This window comes from Falco punctatus (assembly GCF_963210335.1).
Source record: "Falco punctatus genome assembly, chromosome: 3".
NCBI classification, from domain to species: domain Eukaryota; kingdom Metazoa; phylum Chordata; class Aves; order Falconiformes; family Falconidae; genus Falco; species Falco punctatus.
This window is the reverse complement of record NC_137582.1, coordinates 56,257,210-56,277,761: the sequence shown is the minus strand read 5'-3', so window position 1 is coordinate 56,277,761 and position 20,552 is coordinate 56,257,210. Positions and strand designations below refer to the sequence as shown.

General features: G+C 43.0%; 2 protein-coding genes across 8 annotated transcripts in view; one reads left to right on the top strand and one right to left on the bottom strand.

Moving 5' to 3' along the window:
- Window positions 1-4,515, bottom strand: part of TMEM241 (transmembrane protein 241) — a 61,890-nt gene extending 57,375 nt beyond the window's left edge. For all 7 annotated transcript variants that reach the window (XM_080380618.1, XM_080380623.1, XM_080380624.1 and 4 more), the window contains exons 1-2: window positions 4,298-4,515; window positions 739-785 (exon numbers count right to left, since the gene is read on the bottom strand). In XM_080380618.1, the coding sequence (XP_080236744.1) occupies window positions 739-785; window positions 4,298-4,369 (119 nt within the window). In that variant the 5' untranslated portion in view covers window positions 4,370-4,515. The remainder of the gene's footprint in view (window positions 1-738; window positions 786-4,297) is intronic.
- Window positions 4,516-7,697: 3,182 nt separating this feature from the next.
- On the top strand, window positions 7,698-19,394 carry RIOK3 (RIO kinase 3). The gene is made up of 13 exons (XM_080380592.1): window positions 7,698-8,023; window positions 9,033-9,154; window positions 9,998-10,143; window positions 10,274-10,378; window positions 10,901-11,010; window positions 11,740-11,883; window positions 12,765-12,892; window positions 14,043-14,231; window positions 14,687-14,846; window positions 15,860-15,940; window positions 16,024-16,113; window positions 16,460-16,567; window positions 18,067-19,394. The coding sequence occupies exons 1-13, from the start codon at window positions 7,826-7,828 to the stop codon at window positions 18,166-18,168; spliced, it is 1,683 nt and encodes a 560-aa protein (XP_080236718.1). The 5' UTR covers window positions 7,698-7,825; the 3' UTR covers window positions 18,169-19,394.
- The last annotated feature ends 1,158 nt before the right edge of the window (window positions 19,395-20,552 follow it).

Below are 20,552 nucleotides of genomic sequence, written 5' to 3'. Positions count from 1 at the left end.
GCTGAGTACGCTCAAAGAAAATGGAGATTCCCAAGGCAATTATTCCTAGAGTTGACTGCATTCCTGGGGCTGCAAGTCAGGCAAAAATATAAGCCATGCTAAGCAGCAGTAAAGGAATTCAAGATATCCAGTGTCTGCAGATTTTACCATTATCTCAACAGAAGAAATGGGGGAAGTCTTGACTCTTAAGTGGTCAGATTTTGACTAAACATCTCACAAATTATTAAAGGCATTAATGGTATATATGGATACTTGACAAAACATTATATTTCTCATGATAAACATTAAGATATGACAGTGACTTCTGATTCAGAGTCACAACAAAGGCTAAGCATGAAAATAAACAACATGGTATTTGTGTATGCCTAAAGATGGGTTTAAGGTTGGTTTTCATTAGCACAGTAAAAGACTACACCACATCTGTACTTTGCCCATGAGTGCCATCTCCAAAGAATACAGGCTGTGCTATAATTGCTACTTTCCATGCTGAAGCATAAGACTTTCAAAAAAAATGAGAAATGACAGAGTCTCTATCTTAATTACATCACCACCATGATGTTTAAAAATTAACCAAGACACATTAATGAATGTTTTACTAAGGCTTCATGAAGTAAGCCCTCTAGACAGCAAAAGCCAGTAATAGCAAGAGTTATTAAAGTTTGCTTCAGCATGGAACAGCAAGACATTTACTCATGAAAGTAATTTTTTAAACAACTGTATCCTTAAAACAATACTTACCCTTGAAAAAGGGTAGGGTAGGTAAATTTCAGGACAGACAGGACATACTGGAAAACAAATAACAAATTAATGGACATCAAACACCTACAGCTTATAACATTAACAAACAATCACAAGAGCAACGAAACACACACACAGAAAAGTTTCTACCAAAATAAAGAAAAAGAAATTCAGTAATTTCTCTTCCCATGCCAGAACTACTGGATGCTGCCCCAGTCACTGTGGAAGGTAGCAGACACTAAAGTACACGGTATGGAGTGGACACACCGAACGATGGCGAGGCAGCTACCTCCTGAATTGCTCTCTCACTTTCTGAGCACACTCCATGCATCACACTGAATGGGAGAAGGATTAACAGGGGGAAAAAAAAAAAAAAAAAAAAAAAGACACAAGCACTTGTCAATTAAAATCATATCATACTACAGAGGCAACTACAGAGGCAACTTTTGGCAGAATCAAGACCAATAATCCTAACACCATTGTCTCCATATAATTATAACGCTCCAGCACGTCTATGCCCTCCTTGTAGTGAGGGGCCCAAAACCGAACCCAGCATTCGAGCTGCGGCCTCACCAGTGCCAAGCACAGGGGGACAATCACCTCCCTATTCCTGCTGGCCACACTGTCTCTGATACAAGCCAGGACACTGATGGCCACCTTGGCCCCCTGGGCACACTGCTGGCTCACGTCCAGCTGGCTGGTGACCAGCACCCCCAGGCCCTTTCCCACCAGGCACTTCCCAGCCGCTCTGCCCCAGCCTGTAGCGCTGCGTGGGGCTGGTGTGACCCAGGGGCAGGGCCCGGCACTGGGCCTGGCTGCACCTCAAACAGTTGGCCTTGTCCCATCGGTCCAGCCTGTCCAGACCCCTCTGCAGAGCCTGCCTGCCCTCCGGCAGGTCAACCCTCCCCCACAACTTGGTGTCACCTGCAAACTTACTGAGGGGGCACTCGATCCCCTTGTCCGGATCATCAACAGAGATACTAAACAGCACTGGCCCCAGCACTGAGCCCTGGGGAACACCACTTGTGACCAGTCCCCAGCTGGATGTGACTCCATTCACCACCAGCTGGGCTCGGCCAGCCAGCCACCTTTTAACCCAGCACAGAGTACACCTGCCCAAGCCATGGGCAGCCAGTTTCCCCAGGAGGATGCTGTGGGAGACGGTGTCAAGGGCTTTACTAAGGTCCAGGGAGACACATCCACAGCCTTTCCCTCATCCGCTAGGTGGGTCATCTTGTCATAGAAGGAGATCAGGTTCATCAAGCAGGACCTGCCTTTCATAACCCCACGCTGGCTGGGCCTGATCGCCCAGGTGTCCTGACATGCCCCGTGATGGTGTTCAGGATGACCTGCTCCATAACCTGCCCCGGCACCGAGGTCAGGCTGACAGGCCTGCGGTTTCCCAGATCCTCCTTCCTGCCCTTCTTGTAGCTGGGCATCACCCTGGCTGACCTCCAGCCTTCTGGGACCTCCCAGTCTGCTGGAACTGTTGATAAATGATGGAGAGCAGCTTGGCGAGCTCCTCTGCCAGCTCCCCAGTACCCCGGGGTGGATCCCACCCGGCGCCATAGACTTGCGCGTGTCCAAGTGGAGCAGCCGGTCACTGACCGTTTCCTCCCGGACTGTGGGGACTTTGTTCTGCTCCTTGTCCCTGCCTTCCAGCCCAGGGGGCCGAGCAGCCAGGGGGAAGCTGGTCTTGCTATTACAGACTGAGGCAGAGAAAGCACCGAGTACCTCAGCCTTTCCCTCAGCCTTTGTGGCCATGTTCCCCCCCTGCATGCAATAAAGGATGCAGATTATCCTTGGCCCTCCTTTTGTTTCTAATGTATTTGTAAAAACATTTTTTGTTACCTTTTGCAGCCGTGGCCAGCCTGAGTTCCCGCTGGGCTTTCTCCTTTCTAATTTTCTCCCTGCATAGCCCTGAGACATCCTTATAGTCCTCCTGCGTTGCCTGCCCGTTCTTCCAAAGGTGGCGAACTCTCCTTTGTTCCCTGAGCTCCGGCTGAAGCTCTCTGTTCAGCCAGGCTGGTCTTCTTCCCTGCCAGCTTGTCTTTCAGCACATGGGGACAGCCTGCTCCTGCACCTTTAAGCTTTCCTTCTTGAAGAATGTCCAGCCTTCCTGGACCCCTTGGCCATCCAGGGCTGCCTCCCAAGGGACTCTGTCAACCAGTCTCCTAAACAGGCCACAGTCTGCCCCCTGGAAGTCCAAGGCAGTGGGTTCTGCTGACCTCCCTCCTTGCTTCTCCGAGAATCAAAAAACTCTATCATCTCATGGTTGCTATGCCCAAGATGTCCCCTGACCACCACATCACCCACCAGTCCTTCCCTGCCCCGTTTGTAAACAGCAGGTCCAGCGGGGCATCTCCCCTGGCTGGCTCCCTCACCGGCTCTGTCAGGATAATGCATGATGCAATCTGGCAGCTCTCCTAGCCCCTTTCTGTTCAGTCCCTTCACTGCTCCTTGCAGTCTTTCAAATAAATTGTATTATCTCTCCCTACAAACTCTGCTTCATGACTGGACTTCAGTCTATTTCTGGGCATCCTTAATGGCAACTGTACCTTGGAACAGAAACCAATGGCCAATGCTGAGATGGCATTTCATGTTCACCTCCAAAATGCTGCTTTTCTCTAACTCTCCTTCAGGAAACTCATACCCTAATTGCTTCACGAACATCTTTTATTTCAGAAATCTGCACAGAAACACAGACACACTCTCTGACAAATAGGACAGCAAGGAGTGGTTACTCTATCTCATCCTCCCAGAGAGAAAAAACTACTTCAAACTATGTTTAAACTACAAAATCTTGTTCACAATGTGGCTATCTTCAGCCTGCTTCTCCCTCTGCTTAGGCATTTCAGCAATACCAACAGGCAATTAAGTTGCACAGTGGAAAACAGATTTCTTGTCGTTAATTTTCAGGTTAATTAAACTGTCAGAGTGTCCATGGAAGCTAATACTTGTCTCACCACCACGGTAACACTTTGAATATTTCACATTTTTCCTTTGGATACTCTGTATTATTGTTCCAGTTGGCAGATCTTCTTTTGGGATGACTGTGCATTCAGTGGTCGCTAGACACCCAGTCATGAAATACATTCAGCATCACCGATGCTTTCAAAGCAGCGTAATTTCTGGCTCTTGAGCTAACGTTTCATTCATTTGAACAACACGATGCCCACCCCTGTACTCTCCTAAGTATGTCAATATGGGCACGTGTGTGTCGTGGGAAGGTACAGGCGGCAGGCACTGAGGAAACCAAGGGGGGCAGACCCAGCTGTACTCGCCGTGTGGAGCGCAGCCCCGGGCGGCGGCGGCGGGCCCCGGGGCTGACATGCCGGGGGGGCTTCACTCGTGGGACAGCCCTCCTCCGGGCTTGCAGGGCAGGGCAAGCAGAGGGCACGGTCCCTCCTCCACGTCCTCCTGGGTCCCCGCTTTTACCTCGCCCCACCAAGCGCAGCCCCCGCTCCCGCCACAGCGGATCACCTGCCCAGCGCCCCCGCACTTTCCTCCGCCGCGCCCGGCCCCTCCGAGCCCGGGGCGGCTCCGCGCCCGCCCTCACCTTGTTGGTGAAGCAGGAGGCCAGGTAGAAGAGGCAGAAGGCGAGGCCGCCCGCCGGCCTCTTCAAATACATCTGTCAACGCTCGCTCCGCCGCGAACGCCCCGGTGCGCGGGCCCGGCCGGCGGCGGCCATCGCAGCGACACGTCGCGCCGCGGCCGCTCCAATGGGCACCGCGCTCCCCCGCCGGCCGCCGCCTCCTTAAAGGGCCGTCGCTGCGCCCCGCGGCCGAGCGCGGCCCCGCGGAGAAGGGCGCGGTGCGGGCCGGGGAGGAGCTGGGCGAGAGCCGGCGGCGCCAGCCAAACGTACCCTGGGCTGCACCAGAAGAAGCGTGGCCAGCGGGTCGAGGGAGGCGGTTCGGCCCCTCTGCCCCGCTCTGGTGAGACCCCACCGCAGCGCTGTTCCAGCTCTGGGGCCTCGGCACTGGAAGGGACAGGGACCTGCTGGGGCGGGTCCGGAGGAGGGACACAAACCTGGTCAGAGGGCTGGAACACCTCTCCTGTGAGGGAAAGCTGGGGCAGCTGAGGCTGCTCAGCCTGGAGAAGGGAAGGCTCCGGGGAGACCTTATTGTGGCCTTCCAGTGCCTAAAGGGGGCTTGTAAGGGGGATGGGGACAGGCCCTTCAGTAGGGCCTGTTGCGATAGCACAAGGGATTATGGTTTGATATGAGGCAGAGATATGAGGGAGTATTTTTTTAAATGCTGGTGGTGGAACACTGGAAGAGGTTTCCCAGAGGGGTGGTAGGTGCCCCATCCCTGGAAGCATTCAGGGTCAGGCTGGATGAGGCTCTGATGGAATTCAACCTGATGGAGTTGAAGATGTCCCTGCTCATTGCAGGGGGTTGGACTAGCTGACCTGTAAAGTGCCCTCCAACCTGAACCACTCTGATTCTATGATTCATTGGTGATATGTAAACTATAAATATCCCAGGGAGGTAGAGAAGCAGTGGGAGATGTGCCCTGACTAGTCACCGTCACTGGGTATTCTTTTATTACAGCCTAGGTAAGCCTCTTTCTTCCCAGATCTGATATAAACAAGACAAGGCCCTGTCTCTGCAGTTCTCACCTTGGCTTTGCTTGGGTAATGCAACGTACAGGGCTCTCTCTGTACCCTATTTTTTAGAGGACAGAGCAAAGCAGCACAGATAAGGAACTGAACATGGCCTACACTAGGGAGTGAGGGGGGATGCTAACTCGTAGACCAGAGGCCAAATCTGGCCCATAAAATGAGCCTGTCTAACCTCTTATGTTTAGCCTCAAAAGACGAAGTCAGCAGAGCCCAACAGCTGAACAGTCTCTACTGCACCACTGCAAATTCAAGAATTTTGGTCCATCAGGTGCAATCCTATCCGGTTTGTAAGGAGGTGGCCCAAAACAGACGTCAGATTTCCAGCACTGAAAGGTTTGTTCCACCCAGGCCTACGGAGGTCACTGACATGCCACTGTAACAGATGTGGTAGAGATGGCACGGCAGGTGATACAGCATTTCCCTTTGCAGAGCATGTGTTTATGTAAGCATGTCAAATGTGTATTTTGCAAACAAAGGTGTACTTTGTATTGTGCCAAGAATTCAGCCTGTAAAGCTTTAAAAAAGAATACGACAAGTTTACAGATATCTACAAAGACTAATGTAAGCATTTGATAAGAATACCTTTGACTTTTTATTTTAGCAGAGTATCCTTTTAATGCAAAATATTACAGTGGTATTTCTCTTTGTGGTTTTTTTGCAGTATTTCTTATTGAAAGTGGGAGACTTGAACGAAGACGATATATCTTCCTACAGCAAAATGCACAGACGTGTGAATTCTTGCAAGCCACTTACAGTGAGGGATTAAGAATGAAGGTACACATTTTTGCTGATGTTTATCATGACCAACTTGAATTACATAAGTAATTGCTATGTAGCTTTGGAATTATTTTGAGTAATATGAAGGGTAGTTCCTGCTCTACCTAGATTTTTAACTGTTTTTCTTAGGCAATGTGAATGTGTGGCAAATTATTTTGTTTACATGTCATTTTGTAGATCATTTCTTCTTAATGTAATTCAGTTCAAACCTTGACCCATTCATATAAGAGGTCACGGGATCAAGGCCTGATCAGGTAATATTTAAGAGACTAATACAGAAGACTTATTTCTGATAATGAAAAGCTGAATAAAAAGGCATAGGATTATTAAGTCATTGTTAATGCCTTTTTGAATCAAAAACTACCCAAACCCATTTTCTTAATCAGTGCTTGTACAGCTGTGCTAAAACAATGATTTCTTGGGGCAGCAGGACATTGCTTTGACATTCTGCTCATTTATAAAACTGATAAATCTAGCTAAAGATGATTGAAGGGGCGTGGCAGCAATCTTCACACCCCGAAAGGCAGCTGCAAAGGGAAAGAAATAATCTATTTCTGCCAGGGCTAAGAGGCAGAGAGGATAAGAACCACACTGGTACCACATCATCAGACAAAGCCATACTAGCACTTGGCAGGGCTAGGTTAATGGTTGGACTTGATGTCATCTTAAAGGTCTTTTCCAACTTAAATGATTCTATGATTTTGTAATGCCTCCATGGCACACACCTGTGTCACACCTGCAGGTTGTGTGCTGCAACTTGGGTCCCTCCCTCTCCCAAACAGCCTGCCCTTTAGTTGGGGACTTTCTGCAATAACAAACACTGGAACAGGTTGTCATGGGAGAATGTTAATGTCAGTCATTGCAGGTTGTTAAAGACAAATTAGATGGACTTTGGTCAACTAAGCTGATTCTTGCAGGGCTGAGAGTTGAGGAGAGTGGCTTTTACTGGGCCTGCCCTGGCACCGACGCCTTTGCTAGATGTGTAACAGGGAACTTACTCCGAGCAGGCTGGGGGTGCTGCAGGGGCTGTATGACCCCTGACTGCTTCTCCTGCAGCCAGCCAGCTTTGCTAGGCTGGTTTTCTGGTTGTCACTGGTGGCTGTGATGGCACATTTGTCTATGTTTGCAGATACCTGCTGGTGAGCCAGGCCTGGGGAGGTTTTTAGGCATCGCTTCTTTCCTGCTGGGATGCTTGTTTGACCAGACTCGAAACAGTGACTGTGTTGCAGCAAAACACTATCCGGTTGCCCCAGTCCTGCACATGGGGCATTTTAATCACAGTACTATTTCCCAGATAAATGTTACATATAAAACTGAGATGTAACAGCTATCAGATCACACACGAAGGACCTGATTTTGTGTTTACATTATTAATATTTTCTATTAATAATATATACACGTTTATATATAATCTTTGTATATATTTATACAACATTATTAATATTAATATTGAATATATTGTGGGATCAGGATCAAATTAATTTGCTCGCTTATGTTCCCCCGCGCCTTCCCTCGGTTCCGCCGTTTATCCTGCGGTGAGCACCGCCCCCGCTGCCATCGCGCTCCCACCCGCTGCCGCCTCCACTCGCGGGCGACGCCGAGAGCCTCCAGGCCCCGCCGGTGACCCCACGGCCACCACCCCGGTGACATCACCGGAAAGGCGGGTGCAGCCCTGTGCCGCCGCCCAATGGGGAGCCTGACGGCAGCTGACGGCACGGGGCAGCGGGGAGAACCCGGAAGGTTTGGCAGAGGGAGCGTCGCTGCCCGGAGCAGAGCCCCGCCGCTGCTGTTGCTGCGCCGCCGCCCGCCATTGCATGCGCAGATGGACTCGGTCGGAGTCGCCGCCGCTCCCGACGCCGGGCCGGGCCCCGCCTGGCAGAGCAAGGTGAGCGCGGGCAGGGCGGAGGGCGCGGGCGCAGGCCCGCCGGGCCTTAACGGCGGCGGCCGGGCGCTGCTAGGCCCTGGCCCTGGCGCGGGCCGCGGTGTCCGGCACCCCGTGGCCTCCCGCGGCACCTCGACTTGCCGGGGCCGTCCAGTTACGGCCGCCGCGGGCCTGGCTCCCGGGAGGTGGGGGAGGACAAAGGCATGTCGGTGCACGGGCACCGTCTCTGGGCGCCCGTCGCTGACGGCAGGGGGCAGGCACGGCGGTAGCTCCAGCCCGTCTGCCCCTGAGCGGGCTGAGGCCGTCGAGAGCACGCTGTGAAGTGGTGTCAGCAAAACAAGGGTCAGTTATTCCGTGAGGAGTGACCTGCGTTAAGGCAGGGTATGGCACGGTTTGCTGCTGCCGGCAGTTATCTTGGTGAAGGGAGCTGCTGTTGGACCCTGATAAATGAGTTCCTCCTCTCCAGGCACTGTTGCTGAGCAGGGAATTGGGTCTAAGTGAGTTTAGTTATCAAGGAGGTAGGCAGTGAGTCACAACTTGGTTGGATTTGTCATTTCCCAGCCCCCGCCTCCCCAAGCAAAGTTGTGTGCATGCCTCTGCGTTTTCCAGAGGCTGTTTGTGTTGGCTGCCCTTTTAGGGTTCTAGAAATGGGCGAGCAAGCTGTGCATAAACTATTACTGTTGTGTTATTCCAAGAGAAATTTTACATAGACTGTGTGTATGCTCGTAAGCAGACTCTCCTGGAAGGCCCTGCCCCTGTCTTCAGAGGGTACTGACAATAACAAGCCAATGCTTTTTTTCCCCCATTAGTAAGTGAACATCAACATCCTTTCAATCACAGTTCTCCCGATTGAGTTTATGAAACTATTCTTTGAGATATTTTCTGTACTTCATCATAATTCCCTAAGTATGGAAGACAAGCTCTTATAAGATTACATGAGCTTATTTTAGAGCCAGTGATAGCTAATTACCCTGACTATTGTGTTGCCACTGAATAAAATGTTTATTTACAGTGTCCATGGGGAGCCCCTAACACAGCATCAATATCCTGTTCCCTTGCTGAGGTAATGAGTGAACAGCTGGCGAAAGAGCTGCAGCTGGAAGAAGAAAATGCTGCTTTTCCTGAAGTGGTTGCGTAAGTTTAAGTCCTGGATTAGTTCACAACTCTCCAGAGTTGTGAAGCCATCTTCTGTCTCTTGTGTATTTATTACAGTGTGCTTAATAAATCATGATACAGTAAACGCTTTGCCTAACTCTGCTTCTTCAGGCCTTTTTCAGTGACGATGGCTTCCCCAGTTAAAACTTTTCCTTAGTTTCTCTCCTCTGTCACCCTTCCTTCTTGATATTTTCTTTGCATTGTTTTGAGTGCTCTAAAACAGTCCGTAAGCTGTGTTTTGAGAAATATCAGAAACACTTTTTTTCTTCCTTTTTCAAGTCTTTTGTTAGCAGTGTACAATGTTCTTTCAAGAACTGTTGGGTGTATCACCTGTATCTTCCTAATACTTGGAAGCTCTAAACATAGACCAAGAGCTTACTAGTTCTAAATTTGTACAGATTTTGCCTACAGTCTTTTCTGTGAAGCAGAGCAAAGCAGCGCTCTTTGGTTGTTGGGGATTTTCTAAGTTTTTATCAGTTTGTTTATAAACATATTTAAATATATATATATATATAGCTACACACATACACTTGTATGCTGCCTTTCCCTTTCATAAAGGGCATCTTAAAAACAGGGCTTATTACAGAATGGAAGGTGAGTAAAAGTTTAGCATTTGCATGGTAAAGAAGTGGCAAAGAGAAATGAAGTCATGCTCTATTCATATTTAGTGTTGTCTGGGAGGGGGGCGGACAGTGTAGATCCACTAGTTTCCATGCAGCTCTGCATGAAATCTTTTCTATGAGTAATGAAATGTTACAAAGAAACATTTCTGTTTAGGTTACTGTATTTAATTTTTTAAGTTTCTGTTTTCATTTTACATAGTGTTGCTGAAGGACCATTTATTACAGGAGAAAATATTGATACTTCTAGTGACCTAATGCTAGCTCAGATGCTGCAGATGGAATTTGACAGGGAATATGATGCACAGCTTCGGCGTGAAGAGAGGAAGATCAATGGAGATAGCAAAGGTACCCTTATCAGAAGAAGTATTTTTTTGCTTTGGAGATATTCCTGGCACTCTGAGTAGGGTGACAGAGCTGTGAGGAAGTAGCAAACTGCTGATAATCGCGGACATGCTTATTTGTTTTGTTTCTCCAGTCTCTATATCCTTTGAAAATTATCGGAAGGTGCATCCCTATGACAGTGACAGCTCTGAGGATGAGGTTGATTGGCAGGATACCCGTCATGATCCTTATAGAGCAGGTACGTGGCAGTTCTAAACAATACAGTTTCTTCAGTTAATAGACCTAAGAATATGACATAGTTAAATTAATTGTATTTAACTTAAGGAGACATGCCAGTTGTATGTAAAATCAGGTCACCCAGTTGGGAGGTGTCCTGCAGGAAGCTGGGCGGGTAACTTCAGGATAATGGTTTGGTGGCTGAATCTAGCAAAATAACTATTATAAGTGGAAAGTATTGTGGGATTTCTGTGTCTGTCATCTACATTTGGCTAGGGGCACCTGCACATGATAATTGAATTCCTGTCTTTAACTCAACAAAAACATGTCAGACACCCCAGAGAAGATGCAGAAGTAAGTCATAACATAGCAAAAGCTAAGCTGTCACCTTTAGGGTAAGAGAAGACTGCATTAAGATCATAAAATTTGAAGCATTTTATTCTGTTTAATAAATAAAATTATGTTGTGGCATTATGGAACCTCCATAAGCATTAATTAATGCTTGTTTAGATATAAAGTGACTTATTTTTCTCACTGTTGGCAGATAAACCTACTACTACACCAAGAAAGGGCTTCATAGGAAAAGGAAAAGACATTACTACTAAACATGATGAAGTGGTATGTGGAAGAAAGAACACTGCTCGTATGGAAAATGTAAGTGAAGACTTAGGGAAACTTACTTTGTGTGTAAAACTTGAATGCTGTAATTCAACCAAAGAACTAATGCACGTCCATCTGTGCTACTGTATACAGTGCTGATTATTTTTTTTTCCTTTTTTTCCATTGGATGAAAGCAATGCAGTGTTTGGATTAGTTATTCAAAATGGCAGTTTGAATTCTGCAGGTTTTTATTTAGTAATAGTTTGTTGATGACCATGATTCAAGAATCTGCACAGAACTGTTTTGGCAAAACATAACTATCAGCAATTTTGGTACACAGGCAAATAAAATACCAAGACTGTTTTTGAAAAGCATAGCTGTTGTGTAACCTAATTATTTTTTTTTTTAGGTCATTTTGCCTGATGAGCCAAATAACTTATTGTCAGTCAGTTGTTTGACTTGCAGATTTTCAGTCTGTTTATCCATACTACATACCTTCTGTTTTCTTTCATGTAAGTGGTGCAACTTCTGCTGATAAGGAAATGCTGCAAGTGCTATTTTTACAGGATGTTAGGTAATCTCATATCAATTTGGGAAGAACTTCAAGTTCTGTGTTTAGAGCAATATGTTTTTTAACATAGTGACAACAATATACAAAGTAGCTTTCACATAGGTCCTAATTGATCCTAGGTTTTTCCAAATCGGAACGAGAAATTTCTGCTTGTGCCAACTTCTGGTGTCTGCTAGTAGCAATACTTAAAGTTCTGTTACTTCTACTTGTAGTTCGCACCTGAATTCCAAGTTGGGGATGGAATCGGGATGGACTTAAAGTTGTCAAATCAAGTCTTCAATGCCTTAAAGCAACATGCCTATTCTGAGGAACGTCGTAGTGCAAGGCTTCATGAAAAGAAGGAGCACTCCACTGCTGTATGTTTTTAATAAAATCTCTCTGTATACTTTTCATCTTGTGTAACAACTAACACTGTTTTGGTAATTTTTTGAAAAGTTCCATTTTTAGTAAAACAGTTAAGCAATACCATGTTATCATTGCTGAAGGGGATGGTATCAGCCAGCTCCTACTAGAAAAAGGCTGTCTGTATTTGATCTGCATTACTGTGAGAGCTGTATCAAAATAAGAGCAAGCAGTTGTCATTTTTTTCTCTTTATCTTTCTAAATTTGGCTCTTAATCAGCTACAGTGAATTAACTGTCTAGAAATTATTTATAGAAACCATCCAGAGGACTAGTTCCCTGCAGCTGAACCATGTGGCTCCAAATATCTGTCTTCACAGCAGGTTTCAGGAAGATGAAATGACCAAGTAAACTCTTAATTTAATAATTTAGGAAGTCAGTTGATAAGCTTTATGGGTGAGTTCAGAGCAGGGCCTCTGGTAATTCTTGCTATGGGCTTCTTTAAATTCGGGTATTTATTGTTACTGATATAAAAGGAGTATAATATTTGGGATATTGTGATTCATGATTTGTAAAGACTTCTTAAAAGCACTGTAGAAGGTGCTCTTGAGCCACAGTCTGTACTTTGTGGAACTGGTAAAATACTGTATGTGCTACACAGCTGATAAGGTACCTGAGAGTATTAAATCTCAAGATCATGGTGCTGGAGCACTTCGGCTTTGCTTTATCTGTTCTTTTGGTTTGTTTTGTTTTTTCCCTCTCTCTATCAATTGAGAGAATGCTTTTAATATGTTATTCTTTCCACCTAGTTGAACGCTTGGGAGATATAAATACTCTAAACTTACTGTAAAGCAAATAATTATTTTAACAAATTGAGTATTAATTTCTTGCCTGTAGGAGAAAGCAGTGGATCCTAAAACGCGTTTACTTCTGTACAAGATGGTCAATGCTGGGATGCTGGAGACCATCACAGGCTGCATCAGCACAGGAAAAGAATCTGTTGTTTTTCATGCATATGGAGGAAAGTAAGTATATTGTTTGTTACTGATGGTAGCTTTAAGTGCCAGAGATGGTTTAAAAAAGCAGAAACTACAACTGTTTGCACTTTTTTCATTCTCGAGGCATACAAAAAAAGTTTGTATTTGTGTATATGCAGATAATAAAATTTGAAAACCAAATGGTACCAACCATAAACTGAAAAAAAAAAAAAATAATCCACACTTTCCTCCTTGGAGACCATTTAATGAACACTAATATATCCACTATAGCTTTCTGTGGAAAAATATGTACTACTTTTTTATAAAAAGTCCTGAGATTTTGAGGAACTCTTTCCACTGACTTGCCCTAGGCTACAGAGCTATCATGATGATCATAGGCTACCTGAAGATGGTCTTTCCATACAGATAGCTGTGTTATCAGCTCCGTGTGTACAGGTCAGCAGAGGTGCTGCTTGTTACTTTTGGGTTACCTTGAGATTAGTGTTGGGGTGCTGTTTGCTTTGCAAGTCATGCAGGAGTCCAGTTTTAAAGACCACCGTGCTGGAAGGGTTGTAGTACGTTAGTAGTGATTGTAGTGCATTTAATTCACTTTCCACTAGTGGTGTTTCAAAGGAACAAATAAAACCCAAATACAGTTAATCTATTTAGAGATGTTGAGAGAGAGGTAAGCTGGGGCGGGAGGGGGGAAAAAAGATGCACTCTTTTTGTTGTTTTTTTAAATTGACCTTTGCTTGAGCGATATTCAGGAGTGTTCTTTTGCTCAGTATCATTCAATGGGCAACATCTTTGTGGTGCTTAACAAAACATCGATGCTACCATTATTGTTCTAATGTGAGACCTTTTCCACTTGTAATTTCTTGAAGCAGGTACATCTATTAACGGGCAGGGCTGTTATTAACTATGACATTTAAGTAAATTATTAACAAATTGGCAGATGGAACCTATTTGATAAGCAACATAAAATGAAAATGCCAAAAGCCAATCATTCATATATAAGCTTAATCATATAATCTTATAAACTCAACTTTAATTGGTTCCCTAGTTTGATAAGAGAATCGGTTCTTCTTTTATATTAAAAATTGCTGTATTTTGCAATAGTTAAGAACAAACCCACCATGCATTTGCTTGTAAAGATGAGAATAGTTAACTTTGTTATATATTTGACTTTTTCTATGAGAAGTGCATCTGAAGATAAAGTTATACCTCCAGAATGTGCCATCAAAGTGTTTAAAACAACTCTTAATGAATTCAAGAACCGTGACAAATACATTAAGGATGACTACAGATTTAAAGATCGCTTCAGTAAATTGAATCCACGGAAGATTATTCGTATGTGGGCTGAGAAAGAAATGCATAACTTAACAAGGTAAAATAATAAAAAAGTGTAGTTGTCAAATGCCTGTCAGTTTCTTATTCTCTGTTTAAGGAAGATACACTACATCTGGGTAAAAGTTTAAATTGATTTTTAGGCAAACTGGCACGGATTGAATAGCACTCTGGTTTCTTACCGTGTAATGAATGGTCAGCATCTTCAGTGATTCAGTGGCAGAATTTACAAGCCCATGAAGTTAACACGCTCTAGCTATAAAAGTGATCAGTTTTCAGTGAGTGTTTTTAGATCCACTTACAGCTTTGATCTGAATTTTCCTTTGCAAAATACATATATTTATTCGGTTTTCAGCTCTGACTCTTTGACTCTGGATCAGGTTTCTTACACACAGCTCTCTAAGATTGGAAATGAAAAAGCAGGAACTAGAACCATAGGTGATTTGGCATTTTTGTTTTGGTTTTCTTAATCAGTATCTATTTTCTGATCCACAGAATGCAAAATGCAGGAATTCCTTGTCCTGAAGTGGTTATCCTTAAGAAACACGTCTTGGTTATGTCTTTCATTGGCCAGGATCAAATCCCAGCTCCTAAACTAAAGGATGTAACACTTAATAGTGAAGATATGAAAAAGGCCTACTATCAGGTTCTTAATGTAAGACAATGCTGATTTCTCCTCCAATTCTTGGTTATATTTTCTTTTAGGCAAAAAACTTAAAGAACAAATCACAATTTATTTACTTTTCAGGATGCCTGCATTGCTCTCAAGATATAGAGTCCAAAGGCTTATTGCTGCTGTTTAATGTGTGACTTAGAATAAATAAAAATTATGCACTAAAAAAAAAATTTAAAATTTGAATCTTAATCTGAATGGAAAACATGCTGGAATTTGATAACATATTTAGCAGCAGAGGAATTATGATAAGTAGTCCTTTTATAGAAGCAGTATGTGGTTTGGAAAATTCGCTGAAGTCTTCAGGGTTTACTGACTACTTAATTTACAATGCTTAAGCACTCTCCAGTGGATAGCCCCCTCTACACGCTCCCTTATAGCAAATCTAGATATCAGAGAATAAATTATAATATAGCATAATGGATACTCTGCTGTAATTGGTTCAGATACATACCTGCGAACTGTCCACTCACCATTACATTATAGATATTAAAAAAATCCCAACCATCCAAAAATCCAGCTCGATAATATGAATGGTCTGTGTCTCAAATCTTGAGACCAGTAGACCAGCGCAACTGTGTTTCAAGTGTATGTGCATACTAGTTAGGATTAAGTATTTAAAACTGGGAGACTTATTTCCTGTGTGACAGGGGTGAGAATGACAGGTATATCTAGAGAACATGTTTATCTGTCTCATGCACTTGGACTGGTTGGCAGAGCTGACAGGAGTTTACCAAACTGATTATTCTGACTTGCCAAAGCTAAGCTCAGTGATAAAAGCTTAGTTTCCTGGCAGTTTTCCAAAATTGTGATGCTCTGTATGGAACTTCATTGAAAAATTTGAAAGAAATGCTGTAAATGGGGTGGGTGACTAGGGAAAGGTGGCGGTTTTTTGGGTGTCGTTTGGTTTTGTGTGTGTTGGGTTTTTTTGTTACAGTTGTGCAAATGACAGTTACTTGGGGTGTAGCATACTTCATTAATTTGTTTCCTTGCAGATGATGCAACAGTTGTATAAGGAGTGCAACCTAGTCCATGCAGATATGAGTGAATACAACATGCTTTGGCATGATGGGAAGGTGAGCTTACTCTTGGTGTGGGAAGGAAAGGTTTAATATGAGATGTTAATACCCAGTGAATTGCTATCTCTCTGTGACTACAGGTCTGGCTTATTGATGTCAGTCAGTCTGTGGAGCCAACCCATCCTCATGGACTTGAGTTTTTGTTCAGAGACTGTAGGAATGTTTCACAGGTAGGACCTCTGCATTTGACAGTCTTTTACACTGAATATTTTCCAAGGTAGTCAATTCAGAGCTAACTGAAAGTCAACCAATATGTCTGTAAAAAATGATCACCACCACATATATATGATTACTCTTGAGTATTGCCCATACTGATGGTGGTGTTCTTCGAAAGGGATAGTGTGGGAGAAGAAACCAGTACCACTAGAATTTAAAACTTTCTGTTATTTTTATCTGTAAGTCAACAAAAGCAAAAATGTCATTTTGACTAAATACTGTAATTGTAACTTGGGGAAGGAAAAGGAATATTTTGTTTCATCTAGTAGGTGTTTAATGTATGCTTTTTGTATTGACCAGTTCTTCCAGAAAGGAGGTGTGGCAGAAGCGCTTAATGAGCGTGAACTCTTCAATGCTGTCTCCAGTTTAAATATTACAGCTGATAATGAAGTAGACTTCCAAGCAGAGGTATAGCTTTTTCTGTTGTCTTAACATTTTAATTTGGTTAGCCATTGTAATACCTTAATTTTCCATGTTTAGTCTGTATGATTAGCATTTGTGAGTATAATTTCAGCAATCATTCTGTATCTCTTTTTCAGAACTTGATTATTTCAACCTAGTACAAGTATTTTTAGAAACTGATGTTGACAGACTTCTCCACCCCCTTTCCTGATCCCCCTTCTCCCAAGTATAAAAGGCTTCATGTTGCACGTAATTGCTTTTTTCACTGTTAAGGAAAATTTAGTGACCTGTTTTAGTTTAAAAGCTAGTTTTGTTGTCTTTCCTTACATAGGTTAAAGATTGTGCAGAGAAACGAAAGCTGGGTTAAAAATAATAATTGTTCTACTGCTTATTTTTCACGTTTTAGATTTTAACTGACTTTGAATTTAAAGTTTAAGCTAACATTTTCAACTTTGAAGCCTAAAATCTTGCTAATGTGGACTAGGAATCTTCAGTCACCTTTGGCTTTTAATTTTAAAATTTTGGCTGTAACTCTTCAAGGCATGTGTCATGATATCAGACACTTATAAAAAAATGTGGTGTCAAACATGCCACATTTACTAACTAAAGTAAAGGCAACATGGCAGTTCTACTCTGCTTGATTCCTAGTGACAGTGTAGGTTTATGCTCGTCCAGCATGTAGTAGGTGGGAGTTTTAAGCTAGTTAACTCCTGGGGCAGGTCCTCAGAAAGAGATAAAGAGAATGCAGTGTCACTGTTCCATAATCCTTATGTATCAATTAATCAAACAAAACCCAACTCCCTCCCTGACTCTGTTGTGAGCATTGGGGTGGGGGTTTGTTGTTGTTTTATGTCATCTTTCGTGCTTATAAATTTTATGGGAAAGACTTCCATGGCTGTTTACATAGAGGTGAATTTGAGCAGCCCATCCTTAAATTTCAAGACTTTTACTTTAGTCACTAGTAGCTAAAATTAATCTCCCCTAGAATACAAGAGGAAGTAATCCAAACATCACAATCTGAAATCAAAATAAGCTACTGTACTGTGTTACTTTGATTGCATAAAACATTGAGGTGTAACTGTCTTCAGCTTTCACTGTTAAAAAAGGTTGCAATGGATTTGTAATCTTAGTATTACCTGGAATTTCTCCAGTGCTGATGGATTGGCAGAGTTACAGCAGGGGTGTTTAGAGCTGGGGAGGAGGACGCTTCTATACTTTGAGGAATACAGCTGAAGTCTTAGAATCATCCAGGGAGTCCTCCCTGCAACTTGTGTGTTTCAGTTACACAGCATGAAGCTACAGAGAGCTGCTCCTTTTACTTTGAGAACAGATGTTTCAAGCAGTGCTTCCAAAGTATGTTGCTCCACACATGTGACTGAACCATTGAAATAGCATATTGTATATACCTGGTCAGTCATCTAAAGCTACCTTTTAACACTGTTCAGAAACATTCTGGTGCAGGTATGGTTTTATGATTCAGCATGGGTTTATTTTTGGCTCTCTAGATCGAAGCTTTGGAGAAGATGAATGAAGATCACGTGCAGAATCACGGAAAGAAACTCTCAATGTTTTCAAGCGATGGAGACCCACCTATATATGATGAATAGCACCGAGTGTATAGCTGCTAATGAAACTAAAAACAAATTTGCTGCTTCTAACTATGTTGGTGCAGTGGTAAATGACAACTACTGATGTCAAGAGAGAGTGGTTGACTCTGAATACCAAAATGGAAAACACCGTGAGCATACAGTGATGCCTCAGTGTTTGTTTTTTTTTTTAACTTATCCCACCCATCAGGCTGGCACTGTGAGAATGGACTGTCACTATCGCTTTGGATGGTCCGACAACTTACCAGTTGCCCAGTTACATTAGACTAATGTAACTGAGGTGGTCATATTTTGCATGATTCAGAGCTTATATGTTTCAGTTAAAAAAAAAGATAAATTCTAAAGTATTTAGTGGGAAAGCACAGTAGGAGAGTTCCTTTTTTTCTTCTTCCCCCTGCTACTTGAAAAACTAATTAGAAATTGTGTGTGGACACAATGTCAGTGAACTTTCCATCCTTCACCACAGGCAAAATGAAAAGTCAAACTATGTGCTGCCATCACATGACAATGTTAATTTAACAAACCAGTGTCTTTATATATGCAAAAGTCTGAACCTTTTCATTTGAAGTACATGGAAGGTGGCTCTTAACTATCTCTGTAAATACAATTGGTTGTTACATGAGAAACAGATTTGAATCTAGCCCGCAGAGGACTTCCTTGGCGATGTGCCAGGCAGTCCTGTTGGCTGCATCCAAGCAGTGTAACAGGAGTAAGCTCAGTTAGCTTCACTTTGAATATACAAATGGTTCCAAGAACTCAGTGCAAGCAAAAAAAAAACAAGCAAAAAATTCTGTCATAATCCTGTGTCTAAATGAAATTCTGGGTAGAGCATCAAACACCTCAAAGTAATCATAGACTATGAAAACTAAATATTGATTGTCATTATTTTTAGATTAAGCTTTTTGCTTTAAGTGCAAAAAGAGTGCTCACATTTGTCTTTCTCTTGCTTTTATTCTTAATGTCAGTCGTCTTTATTTTAGCAAGTTCTAAAAATCTAGCAATTTTTCTCTCCAAAACAAGACAGTTAAAGGTGAACTGATGTAGTTTGGTTTGGAGTTAAGAAATTCTGATCAACTTTTTTAACTGATTGCTGTTTCTGATGCTGCTCTTTATCAAGCAGAATACAGTGCTGCTACATATGGCATTCTCACAGTGTGCTGTGAAAGTGATTTTTAAATATTTTTTTGGTTGGAAAACTGGTGGTGAAGTAAAAACTTAAGATCTTGTTGTGGTGTTCATGTATGGTTCTTTGCATTATACAGGCCTTCATTGATCCTCAGTGCTGCACTAAAGCAGTGTAAGGGTAGGACTCTGCTACTTCATTATAACAATAGAAATATGACTGTTTTGGTGGGTACTGCATTGACAGTAGACAATGACCTTTTTGCCAGTTTCATCGCAGTACTTGGATTCTCTTCCCTTTTCTAAATTAGACAACTATCTTGCATTTACCCCTTCTGAAATAAAGGAACTTGCATCTTTTGGAGACTTAAGTTTATTCCAAATTGCTCCGTGAAATAATCACCCAAAATGACGATGTCAGGAAAAGAACAGACTAGGTACTGAGATGGAGGTGCTACAGTTACCTAACCCCTTCAGGAAGACTAAAAGCTTCTGTTGTAAAATACAGCCAAATCTCCTTCAGAGGTGGTGGCTTTTAAAAAGGATAGTCCTATTCTAGGCTTATTACAAGTTTCAATACTCTAACATTTCTTAGAGGAAAAAAATGTCTCAAATCAGTTGCTTGTACCTTACACTGTGCTTGTCTAAGAAAGATGCAGATTGTTAAGGATATTTGCATCAAGTGAGAGGAAGAGAGCAGAAATGAGGGGAAGTGAGGGGAGGAAGTTTTGTGAACTGTCATTTGAAATGGAGGCACCTGCTTGTATTGTTGTGCTTGGCCTAAAGTCTCAGCTTTAAATTTCTTCTAAAAACTGTCTAGTACAGATTTTTTTTTTTTTCTTAAAAAGACACCTCACCCCCATCCCCCCACCCAATAAATGAAGCTGTGGTGGTCAAGTCTGTCATTTAAAGCTACTGGGCTCCATTATGTCATCTAAACATCTTTTTCACTTCCAGCAGAAAAACTGGCTCAGGAATTTGCTTTGAGATTTTAAGGCATCTGGGCATGTTGTGAAGTAATTGAAAATGAGGAAGAAGTTGCTAAAACAAGCATTTTCCTGGACTCCTTTGAAATAGGATGTTCTAGGATCATTATTAAGCAAATAGAATCTTACAAGTAAATGTCAATTTTTCATTTTTAAGCCATTGGCTTTATTAACTATTCTGATGTTATGACTATTGTAATGACCAATTACTATCACAGTAGTTTCAAATTGTGTGTTTATATACTTGTCTGCTGATTTCCCCCCCCATGTACCTCA

Excerpts from the sequence above, each read along its gene's own strand:
- RIOK3 (XM_080380592.1), top strand. The coding sequence starts at position 7,826 with ATGGGGAGCCTGACGGCAGCTGACGGCACGGGGCAGCGGGGAGAACCC. Across the intron at positions 9,155-9,997 it reads GCTTTTCCTGAAGTGGTTGC|TGTTGCTGAAGGACCATTTA; the intron begins GTAAGTTTAAGT and ends CATTTTACATAG. Across the intron at positions 15,941-16,023 it reads TGCTTTGGCATGATGGGAAG|GTCTGGCTTATTGATGTCAG; the intron begins GTGAGCTTACTC and ends CTGTGACTACAG.